The sequence below is a fragment of the Panthera leo genome, chromosome C1 (genome assembly GCF_018350215.1).
Source record: "Panthera leo isolate Ple1 chromosome C1, P.leo_Ple1_pat1.1, whole genome shotgun sequence".
Classification (NCBI taxonomy): domain Eukaryota; kingdom Metazoa; phylum Chordata; class Mammalia; order Carnivora; family Felidae; genus Panthera; species Panthera leo.
The window spans coordinates 208,821,703-208,836,907 of record NC_056686.1 but is presented as its reverse complement, the minus strand read 5'-3'; the positions used below and the strand labels follow the sequence as shown (position 1 = coordinate 208,836,907).

At 47.1% G+C, this 15,205-nt stretch overlaps 2 protein-coding genes across 2 annotated transcripts in view; one reads left to right on the top strand and one right to left on the bottom strand.

Moving 5' to 3' along the window:
* RHBDD1 (rhomboid domain containing 1) overlaps positions 1-15,205 on the bottom strand; it is a 175,546-nt gene that overhangs the window by 9,180 nt on the left and 151,161 nt on the right. The gene's annotated exons all lie outside the window — the stretch shown is intronic.
* The window catches only part of COL4A4 (collagen type IV alpha 4 chain), a 129,850-nt gene that overhangs the window by 104,348 nt on the left and 10,297 nt on the right, over positions 1-15,205 (top strand). Inside the window, 6 exon segments of the mRNA XM_042950333.1 lie at positions 547-675; positions 767-880; positions 2,109-2,264; positions 5,678-5,785; positions 6,892-6,900; positions 10,654-10,779. Of these exon segments, the coding sequence (XP_042806267.1) occupies positions 547-675; positions 767-880; positions 2,109-2,264; positions 5,678-5,785; positions 6,892-6,900; positions 10,654-10,779 (642 nt within the window).

Genomic DNA, 15,205 nt, shown 5'->3' with positions numbered 1-15,205 from the left:
AGAGTTGGGTTGTTGTGCTCCTAGGTCGGGCCCCATTGCTGAAGAGAGACAGAATCTTTGTACAGTTCAGAAGGTCAAGAATTAATGCAGGTCACGTAGGATTCATTTTGGGGGCTCTTCCAAATAGTCTGATTATATGTGTGCCTCCCCCAAGAAACCAGTGATGTTCCTTCCCCCTTTTCCGTGGGAAGTTCCATGATGCTTCCATTTATATGTGAATTTCCACCTTAAATTTCAAACCAGTTTGTTCATAGTGACTTATTGCTGGATCTCATTGGAGCGTTGATAAGCTGTTGTATTGTTGTTGTTGTTTTTAGTCTGGGAAATAACCATAAAATAAACCCAACCTGTGCCTGACCGTGTGATAGGGCGCGAGAGGGTACATGGTGACCCAGGGGGAGTCCGCAGCCTTTCGGGTCACCACTGGGCAGGCGGTTGTTCTCAGCACAACCCGCTGTGTCCCTGTCACCCCCTTTGGAAGCAGTTCTTTTCCAGGAGCCACAAGAGGATCAAACAGGGAGAACTAATGCTGTTTCCCTCGTTAAGGTTCGCATGAAGTGGGCCCACCTGGCCCAATGGGCATACCTGGGCCGAAAGGGGAGACAGGAGACCCCGGGAGCCCAGGAATTTCTCCCCCAGGCCTTCCTGGAGAAAAAGGTCCCCCCGGCCCCCCAGGTAAGAAGCAGCATGCTTTTTCCTCTGTCAATAACTCAGTCAAAACCTTCCAAATGTGATAAGGCTGATCTCCGAACACGTCCCTCCTCAGGGAGACCTGGATCACCTGGTCCTGCAGGTGCCACAGGAAGAGCTCCTGAAGGTGACATTCCTGACCCAGGTCCCCCCGGCGATCAGGGACCTCCCGGCCCCGATGGTCCAAGAGGTATGATAAAATCCTGGCAGAGGATGTTGGCACTCCTTTCCTTAGATGCTGCCAGCTCCGGAGGATTATAGGACCAGAGAATGGCGGAGTCACAGGCCCTCAGCAGCCCCGACAGTCTGGCGGAGGGGAGAGGTGGAGTGTGGGCAGTGCCCGGCTGCCAGGACCACCCCCAGAGCCAGAGCTCAGAGCTCAGTCTTCTGTCCAGCTCTACCAAGCATCTCCGTCTGGGGACACTGACTCCCAGCAGACCCTTCTCATCGCCAGCGCCAGGGGGATGCTGAGCACAAGGGGTCAGAAGTGGCTGGCGGGGGTGTGGGGGGGGGGATCTCACTCTGCCTGTTGGTTTCTAGCACCTGCCACGTGCACCGCCATGGGCCAGCACGACCACGCCCAGGCCTGGCACACACAGAAGCAGTCTGTTCAAGTGCTGCTAACAGAACACATTGTTCCTCTCAGCCCTTGGCGGGGACAAAGCCCAGCAAGGCAGTATTTCACAGAGTAGGGGCTGACTGGAGCCGGCTGGGGCGTGGGGGAGACAGCGTGGTGCCGTGGGGTTTTGCAAAGTGCACACAGTCATGTTCCTAATAGCTCACGGAGCTCTTTCAGAGAGACCCAGCCCACTGCCTTTAAATCTTTGGGATTTTAGTCGGGGCAGGATAAAATATTATGTGATTCTATTTTACCCTGAGAAAAATGAAAACGCTCCAAAATATTCTAGGTAGCTAAGGAGAATAGGATTTGGGCTCACTTCCTGTGCGTAGACACCTGTTTTCAGATAGAATCGTACATGTAGTTGAGTGAATATTCCTTTTCCATCAGCCAGGTTTTCTCAAAAGCCTGTCATCCATCTCTCTGTTCGCCCATCTGTCCTTCTGTCCGTCCATCTGTCCTTCTACCTGTCATATCGAAGCGGTGGGATGGCATGCAAAGAAAAGCCATAAAACCATGCTTCCAGAAGGAATGGCTTGGAAGGGAAGGGAGGCTTTCCGTAGCTTCATTTGTCTAACGACTGCTGACGGGCCATTTACACCATCTCCCAGCTTCACCTCCAGGGGACACTCGCTGTTTCACTTCTGATACTGTTCATTTTTTTTTTTCTTCTTCTGGTTTCCCCCCCCCCCCCATCTTTTGCTTGCATTCAGTTACTTTCCTTAAGAAGCTCTCAGGCAGCCAGCACTCATATTTGTCTTTGACTGAAGGACGCTTTTTGTTTCTTCCTTGTGGTCAGGAGCACCCGGGCCCCCGGGCCCCCCTGGGAGTGTTGACCTTCTGAAAGGGGAACCAGGAGACCAGGGTCTGCCGGGTCCCCCGGGCCTCCCGGGCCCCCCAGGCCCTCCAGGACGCAAAGGCTTCCCGGGATGTGATGGACAAGATGGCCAGAAAGGTAGGAATGCAAGTTATTTCTGAAGTAGTGCGTGAAGACTTTTGTGATCTTGCCCTTCAGGGTCTGGGGTTCTGCACCACGGTGAGGTAATTCTCATTTCCTATGGAAATAGTGACTGCATTTCCAAAATGCCCTGACTTTCCCAAAGAGTCTTAACGTTTGGGTGACATTTGGGTAAGTAAGAAGAAGAAACACAAGGTCACCTTCAGCCCCTAATAACGTACTTGATAATCTCCTAGACCAGAACTGAGCCATAGAAATAAAACACGGGACAGGCGCCTGGGTGGCTCAGTCAGTTAAGTGTCCACCTCTGGATTTCGGCTCAGGTCATGAGCTCACCGTTTGTGAGGTGAAGCCCCACGTTGGGCTCTGCACTGACAGTGTAGAACCTTCTTGGAATTCTCTGCCTCTCTTTCTCTCACTCTCTCAAAATAAGTAAATAAACTTTTATGTGTATATATATATATATTTTTTTTTTAAAGAAACATAATGCAAGTTACACATGTAATTAAAAGATGTAGTAGCCACATTTTAAGAAGTAAAAAGAAACACGTGAAATGAACTTTCTTATTTTCTTTAACCTAATATATTCAAATGTTACCTTAGCATATCATCATTGGTATCAATTATCCATGCGGCCACCAGGGCCATGCGTACGAACCTAGTTCCTCTCCAGATGAGACACTCCCCCTGACCTTTGAAGTCTGGTGTGTGTTTTAAACTTACAGCACAGCCCAGTTTGGATGTGTCCATTTCAAGGGCTCAGTAGCTACATGTGGTTAGTGGCTTCTGTACTGGACAGTTTGGTTTGAGACTGCTGACCTGGCTTTTTTATGGTCCTGAAAGAGTCTCCATTACTGAATTCCCCCGCCATTTAAAGCTAAAATATTTGTTTTAATTCATTTTTACCTAACTGCTAGTATTTGAGGATATTAGTTTTTGGTCACCAGGATTTCAGAGAATTATTCAGTTCATAGAACTTTTTTGTTGAAAGGGACCAATAATGGTTACTCATTTGAGCTCCCCTAATGTCGTAGGTAAGTAACTGTCAAAGTCTTCCCAATAATTGGCACCCTGCCTAACGTCTGAGCCAAGCGCAAAATAAAGCCAAAGGTTAGGGAAAAAAGGGGATCAAAATGACATGACTACAGTGCAAATAGCATCCGTGTAATGGTGCAGTGCACAACCTGCACAACAATACACAACAAGCATCTTCAACTTTACTGGCAGTAAAATCAATTTTGGAGAATGTGGCTTATATCTGCAGGTATGTGGGCTTCCAGTTATTGAACCCCAGAATTGGACAAACATGCTACAAGCCAAGTCACCAAAAGGGAGGAGAAGGTTAGCTCTACAACCTTGTCCCTTTCCCAAATAAGACCCTCCTCCTTCCCATTTGCTGCTCTGGAGAATGAACCTCCACCTGGAAATATTCTTCAGGATTGGGGAAATAGCATGCAGTATAGGTAACCAAAGGACATACACAGAGTTAGAAATATTGATGAGACCCCTAAGTGTGCTTCTTAAAATTTTTTTTTTAACATTTATTTATTTTTGAGAGACAGAGAGAGACAGAGCATGAGCAGGGGAGGTTACAGAGAGAGGGGGAGACACAGAATCCAAAGCAGGCTCCAGGCTCCGAGCTGTCAGCACAGAGCCCGATATGTGGGGCTTGAACTCACAAATCACGAGATCATGACCTGGGCCGAAGCCAGACGCCCAATTGACTGAGCCACCCAGGCACCCCCACCCCCCCAAGCATGCTTCTTAACTCCCATCCCAGCAGGCACATGGCCCAAAGAGTGTTTAACTGTGGAAGAGAGGAGGGAGTTTCTTCAGTTTATGTGTTCAGACTTATTGGGAAATACAGTGAAACCTTGGTTTGTGAGAATAATTCGTTCTGGAAACATGCTTGTCATCCAAAGCACTTGTATATCAAAGTGAATTTCCCCATAAGAAATAATGGAAACTCAGATGATTCGTTCCATAACCCAAAATATTCATATAAAAGGGATCACAATACTGTAATATAACAAAAAATAATAAAGAAAATACAGAGTGAAAAGAAAAGTAAACAAATTAACCTGCACTTACTTTTGAAAACCTTTGTGGCTGGTGTGAGGGGTACAGGAGACAGGAGGGTTATTGTGCAGGATGACTTTCACTATCACCAACAGAATCGCTGCTGTTGGCTCAACGGAACCTTTTTCTGCATGGGGTCCACTGTATACACTCACACAGATATTGACTACAGTACAGTATTAATAAACTCATCCTATACTGTATTTAATGTAACTGGCAATACGGCGGCAGAGGAAAGGGTCTCTCTCTGCAGGCAGCCTGACCTAGAATGAAGCAAAACATCCCTAAGCTCACTCTTGTATGGAAAAGCAAAGGACTGTCCAGAGGTGCTTTGAAGTGACAAAAAATACACTATTGCCAATTGTGGGCACCTTCCAGAGTTCTGAAAAATCACTGATTTCTGCTGAATGCTGTGGCCCGAGATCGAGCATCTGAGCATGGGAGACTATCACCCACAATCCCGCAGTGAGTAGGAGAGAGAAGAGCCATTGGCTCAGCTGGGATCATGTGACGCTCGGCGTCACTTACCACTGGTATTACAAGACATCGCTCGTTTATCAAGTTAAAATTTATTCGAGATGTTTGCTCATCCTGTGGGACAGTCGCAGAACAAGTTATTCGCAATCCAAGGTTTTATTGTATTTGATCTATCCCACAAACATTTATTAGGTACCTACAGGAACGTAACAGTGAACAAGTTTAAACAGAGTCCCCATTCTTATTCAGCATAGAGTTTCATGGGGGAAGATAAACATTCACACTAAAGGGTCATCCATATAGATGGAGGCAGGCGCTCTGAGTAAAGGAAACACAATTCTAGGGACTTGGGCTGGGGCTCTGGAGATGGCTTTCCCGAGGAAGTGAGACTTGCTGAGCACTGTACAGAATGAGGCCTCGGTGGGCACGGAAGGGAAGGAACCGCATATGCGAGGCACTGGATGGCCGGTGGGGCTGAAAGGGAGATTGTGAGGAAGAGAGGTGGGAGCTCAGGCCAGGGGACACGTTTTCCCAGATGGCCAAGCGCCCTTCCTTGTTTGCGCTTCCCGTCCACTGTCTGCCGAGAAAGTTCAGGATTACAGGCTTTTTCATTCTCCTTTAGTTTTGTTTTGATCGTGAAACCGTTTTCCTTAGTCCTTTTGATAGACTGTTGTGTTTCCTTCAGACGGAGGCAGCTCTTCTCAGCTTTACAGAAAAAAGTGAGAAACTCGCCTGGATTCTAAGACCGAATTGGCCCTGAATTTTGCTGAAGTGAATCTCTGAGTTCGGCCCATCAGACCTGCATTGTCTTGATATTGCTCTGTTCCAGGCCCCTATTTTTATGTTCTTCGTAGGACCAATTGGATTCCCGGGACTACAGGGGCCACCTGGACTTCCGGGATCTCCTGGGGAGAAGGGTTTACCTGGCTTTCCAGGCAGGCAAGGGCCCCCTGGGCCTCCAGGTAAGCTCCTAGTGCCTAATTATCTCACCCACCAAGCCTCTGTGCAGCCTTTTTAAAAGTATTAGCTGTGATGGTCCACTTTCAGAAAGTAATTATTCTGAAATTGCCTACAGTTTCTTCTGAGTTAGTCTGTTTCCGATATAAAGATTATGTTTATTTCAGGCCTGACTACAGAGTCTTATGCTTGGTAAACTAATGTTTATCATTAGAATGAGTAAGTTTGCAAATTAGGAGTTGATTTTACGTGCAGCATTTCTAAGGTAGCTCAATCCGTGTTCCCTCACACAAGAGGCAAAGACTGATTTGATTATTGTATGTGAGGACTGTCTATTCATTTCTGTCCCCGAATTCCCACTGATTTTCTTAGATGCTTTATTTAACTTTTTCTGTAAAGTATACTAGTGTCTGTGAAGGTGAAAAGGCTACTCAGTTTAAGCTCAGTAGCCCACACGTTTCCAACCTCGGGTCAAAACCAGCCAAGGAAGAGTTGGAAGGGCAAACAGACATGCATACTTGAGATTGGCAGAAGTAATATCTTTGGAGATCCTTAATCAATATGACGATAATGTGGTGTCAGTTCAGAATATTTTCCAGTGTCCTCAATTAGCACTGCAGTCCAAAGAATAAATATAAACCGCACTGCTTTCTGATGGATCATAGAGCAACACGACTAGAGCTTATACTTGGATTCCTCTCATGTTCCCTTTCTGTGCATAACCTGTAACACTGAGCTAAAGCACATAAATAATATGAAATTTTCAGAAGCCTGCCCGTGAACGGAATTCTGTATATGTTAGATTGGAGCCTATTCGCCATATGAAATCAGCTCGAATTTTATATTGTGCAAGAGAGCTCTATTTCAGTTTTTTCTAGACACGAACATCCCATTATGAAATCATAGCCGTTCTTGTCAGTAACATCGATGTAGGCTTGTCATGTAAATAAGATGCTGTCATTCTGCTCATTACTGATGCCATCCTCAAATTATTATGTGTATCCTCGAATAACCTATTTCACTTTTGTCCTAATTCACACGTTTAAAATCTCTTTCCCCCACATGAAAATCACTACGTGGCGCTTGGATTTTTGGCTTTGGATCTCTCCAGGTGCCAGAGGTAAGCATTGCTATAAAATTAGTCATTTCCTCTAAATCTGGCTTCTGTTTATTTCTGCACTTGCCTTTTCTACTCTATTTGTGAGTTAAACTTTGTTACATTTTTGTAGATGGGGTGCTGTAATTATATGAGGTTTCGGTGTGTTCGCTTCCTCATTACGGATACAGTAACCCCATATGAGAGCGTCCTAAAGCCGAGCCTCATTATAAGGTTGTCAAAGCAGGGAAGACGCTCAGCTTACAGAATTTCAACTCAGGCCCAGAGTGTGAGTGCTTTCTCTGTCAAGGGCTAGTACATACCAATGCAAGTTTCTTTATGAATTCTACCATATAAACACATAGAACATCCCTAAAATAAGTAGCAACAACAATATGAAAAGACGGATCCTTCATACCCAGTAAGGGGCTGTGGCAAGGTTTTCCCACAACATCGAGGTCCATTTTCAAGGAGCAAATTTCTTTGTGCGTTACGATAAAAATGCCACGATTCTTTTCAACTAAATGTTCACTTACCCCTCCAGAGGCAGAAGCAACATATTATTTCATGTCTGGGGTTTTCAAACAGACTAAAAAGAGTTTCTCAAAAAAAGCAAAGAAACACAGTGAGTGCATGCATTTGCTCTTTTCCAGGCCTTTGTTATTAACCCCAATGAAAATTGGTCCGGAATGCGGGGTCCCTACACAAGAGAAGCTCCGGCCCCTCCCACTCAGCTTCTGGTTTATTAAAAAGTAAAGAAAAGCAAAATCAGATTTTTTTTTAAAAAGACTGCTATTTTAAATGTTTATATTTCAAAGTTTCAGTTTTGGGGTATCAGGGTCGTTCAGTCGGTTAAGCATCTGAGTCTTGATTTCCACTCAGGTCATGATCTCCCTGTCCGTGGGTTTGAGCCCCACGTCAGGCTCTGCGCTGACAGTGTGGAGCCTGCTTGGGATTCTCTACCCACCCCCTCTGCCCCTCCCCCCGCTTGTGTGCTCTCTCTCTCTCAAAATAAGTAAACTTAAAAAAAAATAAAATTTGTAATTTCATATTTAATGTTTCCACCTCCATCCTTTTAGTGTCTCTCTGGGTCTGTATGTATAAACTCATTTGAAGATAACATCAGAATCCTAAATATGAAGCACGAGCCAAATACGTACCCCCTGTTCCCTTACTTGCTTCCTTCACTCCGTCAGAATTCACAAGGTTATCCAGGGAAAATAGAAATTATTCATATACATCTCTCTCAAGTCACCCAGAATGGAAAAGCTATGTTTTACATTAAACTATACGTACTGTAAATATACATGCAACTCAGTGTTGGTTGTGGTTTCATACGATATTTTAGGAGAGATTAAATTCCAAACAGCTTACAGGGTTCAAGTACATTTTGCACAGACATAACTAAAATGCAGCCTATGATGTCACTATGGCCACATTTTCTACAATTTTCTTGCTGCCTAATTACTGCTATTTTTTAAAAATGTTTATTTATATTTGAGAGACAGAGCATGAGCGGGGGAGGGGCAGAGAGAGAGGGAGACACAGAATCTGAAGCAGGCTCCAGGCTCTGAGCTGTGAGCACAGAGCCCGACGTGGGGCTCAAACCTATGAATTGGCCTAAGCCAACGTCAAATGCTTAACCGACTGAGCCACCCCGGCGCCCCTAGTCACTGATATTCTTACATTTTTTTTGCACATTTGTATGAATTTTAAGAAACCCATAACTGGTGAGCAGTGTGTTTTCAAATACGGTGTATTTCGGGGTGCCTGAATGGCTCAGTCAGTTAAGCGTCCAGCTTCGGCTCAGGTCATGATCTCATGGTTTGTGAGTTCAAGCCCTGCGTCGGGAGCCTGCTTCGGATTCTGTGTCTCCCTCTCTCTCTCTGCCCCTCCCCACTCACACTCTGTCTCTCTGTCTCTCAAAAATAAATAAACATTGACAAAATAAAAAAAAATTAAAAATTAAATATGTTGTATTTCTTGGAATTTATCACGCTAATGTGAAGAGCTCTGTAGGCAGTATGGTGTTGTGGTTAAGAGCACAGGTTTGGAGCCAGGCCATCTTGGATTTTGATCTAAACTCTGCCATGTGTCAGTTGTGTGACCTTAGATATGTCACTTACATACCTGAACCTGGGTTTTCTCACCTGTAATGTTCTAGTAATAGCAGCACACACACACACACACAGGCTTGTTTGGAGGCTTTAATCACAAAGCAATTAGCACAGAGCCCAGTGCATGACAAGCAGTTCATATTAGCTGTTATTATTATTGGTTAGTGTTATGATTATTTCTCTCCCCCTGTGGATTATTTGTAGGGTGACTGAATGAAACTTTAGAAAAAAATATCTTGGGACACCCGGGTGGCTCAGTGGGTTAAGTGGCTGACTTTGGCTCAAGTCATGATCTCCTAGTTCGTAAGTTCGAGCACCGCTTCGGATCCTCTGTCCCCCCCCCCACCTCTCTCTGCCCCTCTCCTGTTCGCTCTCTCCCTCTCAAAAATAAACTTTAATTTTTTTTAATGTTATTTGTTTTCAACAGAGAGGGACAGAAAGCGAGTAGGGGAGTAGGACAGAGACAGACAGGGAGACACAGAATCCAAAGCAGACTCAAGGCTCTGAGCCATCAGCACAGAGCCCTACGCGGCTCAAAACCCATGAGATCATGACCTTAGCTGAGGTCGGTTGCTTAACCCACTGAGCCACCCAAGTGCCCCTCAAAAATAAACTTAAGAAAAAAGAAAAGAAAAGGGAAAAAAGAAAAAATATCTTAAAGATGTGAACATCACCAAGGAGGAAAAACATTCACGCCTTCAGAGCAGTGGTTCTCCAAGTGAGATCCCCAGATCAGCCCCATTAGCCTCACCTGGGAACATGTTAGATGTGCAGACGTTGGGGTCTGTTCCAGACCTACGTGCTCAGAAACTCTGGGCTCTGGCAAAGTGGCCAGATGATTCTGATGTGCAAACATCAGCACTGCAGCTCCTTAGCGCTAAACGGTGCTGAAGCCTCGGCCGGCATCGGAGTCATCTGGGGAGTTTAAAAAACTGCTGATGCCTAGCTCCCACCCCCGGAAATTCCTACTTGATAAGTCCAGGTGGGGTCCCAGCACTGGTACTTTTGAAAAGCTCCCAGGCTGGGTTTGTTACACGATCAAGCTTGAGGGCACTGCCCAGGCCACGTGTTCTACAGTTAAATCAGTGTTTCTGGAGTGGGACCCCAGCATCAGCAGATTTGTGTATAGTTCCCTGGAAAATTGCAACCAACACGCACTCGAGGTTGAAAGTTGCTGCTGTGGTGCCCCTGGCGACCTTGAAATTCTATCTGAGTCATGGGCTATACGGAAGCCCCCGTGGCCGAAACGTACAACGAACGGATTAGAGACGCGTTCAGTTGAGCACAGGAACCCACGGTAGCTCTCCCACTGCTAAGTGTGGATGCCATTTTGTAAAAAGTTGCCCAAAGATTAGAAATCCAGGGGATTTCCCAAACTGTTGCTGCCCCAATCAACTTTCTCCATTCCATACTTTTTTTGGTTCCTCTGAGGTGCCATTCATTCAGTCAGCCAGTCATTAGTTTATTTAACAAAATGCTCTGGAAATTCTTCACGCAGCCCACAGTGAACAGCAGTCCCGCCTTCACGGAGCCTATATTGGGTGGTTGAACATTCTTCGGTTCTTCAGTGTAGAGACTGAAGCCTGACTAACTTGAGAACGCGGAAGGAGCTTGTTTGAAAGATTTGAGTCCGTCACACAAGTGGTGATTCCCATTTCAGGTGAACCGGGGCCACCTGCAGACGTGGATTCCTGCCCCCGAATCCCCGGGCTTCCTGGGGTGCCAGGCCCAAGAGGACCAGAAGGAGGCATGGGGCCCCCCGGAATGAGAGGCCCCCCAGGAGCAGGTACGAGCCTCACGCTGACTGCTCATTATCTGCGTCCTCTGCTGCTGGAATGAGAATCTGAGTGTCTTGCTGTGTCGTTTTTAGCATGCAGCCTGAACAATTTGTGAGGAGGTAGCAAGGCAGTCCCCTTCCTCTTATGCATTTCTCTACATTTATCCGAAGCTTTGATCGTGTCCTAACTGGAGTGACACATGCCTCCTATTTTTCTGCTGAACTCCTACTTGAATCTTTCATGTTGCATACTTAGGCAGCTTTGGGGCACAAGGTTTTGAAGCTTCTTACACAACTGAGTAGATGCTCTGTTAATCGTCATTACGAGCTATTGACTTGATTTTGCATTACAAACACTTGAACTGGGGCTCAGTGGAAAGGAGGGAAGGAAAGGTATCGCTTGGAGGAGTGAGAGGGGAAAGGGAAAGGGTCGCTCTAAATTATGGCCATGACTGGAGTGTTCATTTAATTAATGTGACCATCGCTCAGTCATTCTCAGGGTAGTAGGATCCTTATGTAAGTACTTAAACCAAACCATCCCTTTAAAAAGTATCCTCCAAATGCATTACTTTCTCTTCCCAGATCCCTACCACACTGGTAGTTTATAAAGAGATTAGGGAGTCCGGGATGGTACTCTAGTGGTCTCTTCAGACCAATCGGCAGTGCCCATGATTCTAGACCGCCCATGTGCAAATTACCCTAGGAGACATGAGGCCATTTTCTTTTCTGTTTTCCCACCTGTTCTCCCAGGTGTGGCTTTGGCTCTCTTGGGTTCAGGTCCAAAAGAATTGGAAGTAGAACTTGAATTTTGCACCACCTGGTGTGTGTGTGTGTGTGTGTGTGTGTGTGTGTGTGTGTGTGTGTGTGTATGTGTGTGTGTGTGTGTGTGTCCCCAAAGCCAAACAGCTAAGGGCTGGAGTCTGAATAGTTCTTGGGTAGTGTCCGGAACAGCCCTGGAGCCTCCCTCATGTTAGTATGGGGTTTTTCATGTTTGTATTTGCTGCATTGCATCTGTGCAATTGCGTGTTAATTGCGTGTCCATTGGAGCAACTTCCGTTAATAGCGCACGAGCACTAGGAAGTGAGCGTAGTCCTTAGGCACTCACTACATGGGTAGAGCTTGCAGTCAGTCAGAACAACTCATCACTCAACCTACTTTTAAAACCAACCGCCTTGTTGTATATGTTGTTGTGCAATATTGATGGCTGGGATACTTCTCCCCCCGCCCACCACACACACACCCCTTTAAAAAAATCAACTCTCAAGTAGAAGATATGGCCGGTAATGGAGTTCTGCAAATATATTTCAGGAAACACTTCCAGATCCCCCACACTGTTAAGAAAGTATGGTCCTGGGTATCGTGGGAGGTACGGATGTAGGTATGATGCGTTTTTCTCCCACCAGTGCCTCACAATCTCAAGGCAGGAATAGTTGGCAGAACAGGAGTAACTCTAAAATAACGGGAGATGATCATTTGTGCTTTGAAGGAGATTCTGGCAAAGGGTGAAGACAATTGAAGACAATGGGACAGGGAGAGGTGAACTTTATCGTGGAGGCCGCAGGACTGCTGAGACTCAGGCAAGGGCTGGCCTGTGAGCAGAGCCTTTACGGAAAGATTGGGCTTTGAGGAACCAGAATTGTCCAGCAGGGAGATGACAGGGGCACAGCGGGGGTTGGTTTACCTTGAGAGCCTGGTGACTAAGTCAGCCACATCCTTGCTGCTCTAAGTGTGGTCCGAGGACCAGTAGCCACTCAGGCCATAGACCTACCAAGTTAGAATCTGCATGTTAACAAGATCCCCAGAATATCTGTGGATCCCTTCAAGTTTGAGCAACCCTAACCATGTTAGATGAGTGCTGTCCTTAAAAGAGTCAGCTAAGAGTGACACAGTCCCTAGTGACTCAATCTAGCTGTAGATCAAAGTCATCTGGAGGGACAGGAAACAGCCATGAGGCCTGGGCCCCCTCCCAAGACCAAAGGAATGCAGAGGGAGGCAGGGCCCAAGTACCAGTGTTTGGAAAAAGCTCCCACGATGACTCTAGCGGACAGCCAGGGTTGAGACCCAGCACCGAACCCCAACACCAGTGGAGACAGGACAGGTGGCTGGGTTCACCCATTGTGGTAGCTTGGGCAAAGAACCGAAGAAAGTTACTGAGAAGAAAAAATCAAATGGGCAAATAGTAATCTTGGGCACATACAGGATTCTGTCTCCATAGACTGTGAGCTTCTGAAAGAAGGCCGACAGTCTACATGGGCCCAGGTGTGATCACCTGTCATCTCTCGTTCTGGCTGACTTGGGGTCAGATGGGCTCATCGGGTTGCAGGTGGCCTCAGAAGGGTCTACTCTGGCTTTCTGTGCCCTCTCCTTATTGATGTCACTGACCCTGCTAGCTGGCAGTGGGGACACCTGAGGCCACCGTTGTATCACAAAATGTGACTGTTATGTTAAAAAAAAAAAAAGTGCCCAGCCCTTCCCGCAAAGCACTTCCTGTTCTCCATGGTTTCAGAGCGGGGCTGTGCTGCTCCATGGCTCAGCTTCCCTGGAGCTCCTTTCTACCCTCCTGTGTCCCCACTCTCAAGCCAGTGTCCCCTTCTGGGTCCCTCTTCTCTGACATGGGCCTCCAGATCCTGTTATAAAGGACCCCTCTTTGCCTGCACTATAGTCTTTGCCCCCTAGCTCTCCCTGCTGGCTACCTGGATACATCGGCTACACTGTCCTGTTACTAAAACGTGACAAGTCTCTTCTGAGGGTCTAAAGCACCCTAACCCTGTCTGACTTGGGTCATGTGCAGGACATGTTGCTCATCGCCTGTCTATTTTCTGAAGGCATTTCTTTCAGCGCAGTGTTGGGGGCTGTCTACACCACCACCTGTCTATTTTCTGAAGGCATTTCTCTTAGCACGGTGTTGGGGGCTGTCTACACCGCCACCTCTCTACTTTCTGAAGGCATTTCTTTTAGCACAGTGTTGAGGGCTGTCTACGCCACCCCCAGGGTTGGTTGTGAAGGCTCAGCTGAGACCAGGAAGCACCATGTCCACTTAAAATGGCATCGTTGGTTTCTTCTTGTTTTTCCTTCCAAACCTCTTCCACTGCCGAGCTGGTTCTGTAACCAGGTGCCACAGCCGAGATCTATACAGAAGCAAACAACGTTCTGGCTCTTTCCTGCCCAGTATGAGTAGGTAACAGCCACACTAAATATAATTAATGTCTGCTAAGACTCCTCCACCATGGAAGGCCTAATGTTTTTCTGCTCACATGTCTCTTTGATCTACAACTTTTCCTTCCCGGTGGAGGGGGGATGGGGAGAGGCTCAAAGGCTGGAGCTTCCTGGGATGAACACAGAGGTGGTTTCCATATCGGTTTGAACTCTTACCGCCTAATGGACACATCCCCACATCCTGTTAGAGTGTGTTTAATCTTCAAGTCAACATGTGATGTGCTCAGAGGAGGTAATCCATCAAATACTGGAGAGCTTTTAGATGTACCTCTAGTTCTTAAAACAAGTTCCAAGTAGAGAACAAGTCCACACGGTGAAAGCTCTGGGCACTCAGCTCGGGTTAACACAAGCTTTCCTCCCCATCTCTGGAAAATTGCCTGATGATTTCTCCGAAGGGAGCAAAGAGCCTATATCATAACATCTGGTGGGGGGGGGACTCCTGTCCCCAAATCGACAGTGATCTCGCCGCATGTCCCTATTTCGGGAAGACACCTGCTGCCTTTTCAGTGATCAGCCCGTTTGCTGGCTTGTCAGCACCTGGGCAGCCCTTTCCAGCATACAGCGCAGTGGCCACACGTTGCGATCCTCTCCTCGGGTGGGAAAGATGAAGGAAAGCTCTGAGCTCACCATCAGGGCCCTGTGTTCCTTCCAAAGTAGCTGATGTTCTCTTTGAAGCGGGTGGAAAGGGATGTGCCAGCCAGCATGCAGCAGCCCCAGGCATAGAGAGGTTTCTGTCCCATTACTGGAAAGGAGAGGGCATCTCTCACCCAGATGGCGAGAGGGAGAGGGAGGGGCTTCCTTTCTCGCTGATGGAATGACGACCACGTATCGCACGCAGTCCAGGAACCGTGTGACCAGCCAGGAGAATTTGTTTAATACCCGAGGAAGCAGAAAGTGAAATGCTAGCACCCTGGAGGCCAGGAATGCCGGGGGGGGGGGGGGGGCTACCCACAGGAGCTCTGCCAGCATGGAGTGTGGGGGGAGGGGCTGGCTGGCTGCAGGGACAGAAGGAGGACGTTTGTACGGGACACTCTGAGGCAGGCAAGGTCAGAACAGAATTTCAAAGGCAGTGAGGTCTGGAAGGGTATGCGTCTCGGTGCTAAGAGGGGGGCCTGTGTGAGACAGGAAATTGAGTGGGACATCCCCCTGTTCACCTCAGTACGGCAGTCCCCTGCTCTCAACCCTCAGGTGGCTTCCCCACTCCCTTGAAGAACAAGTC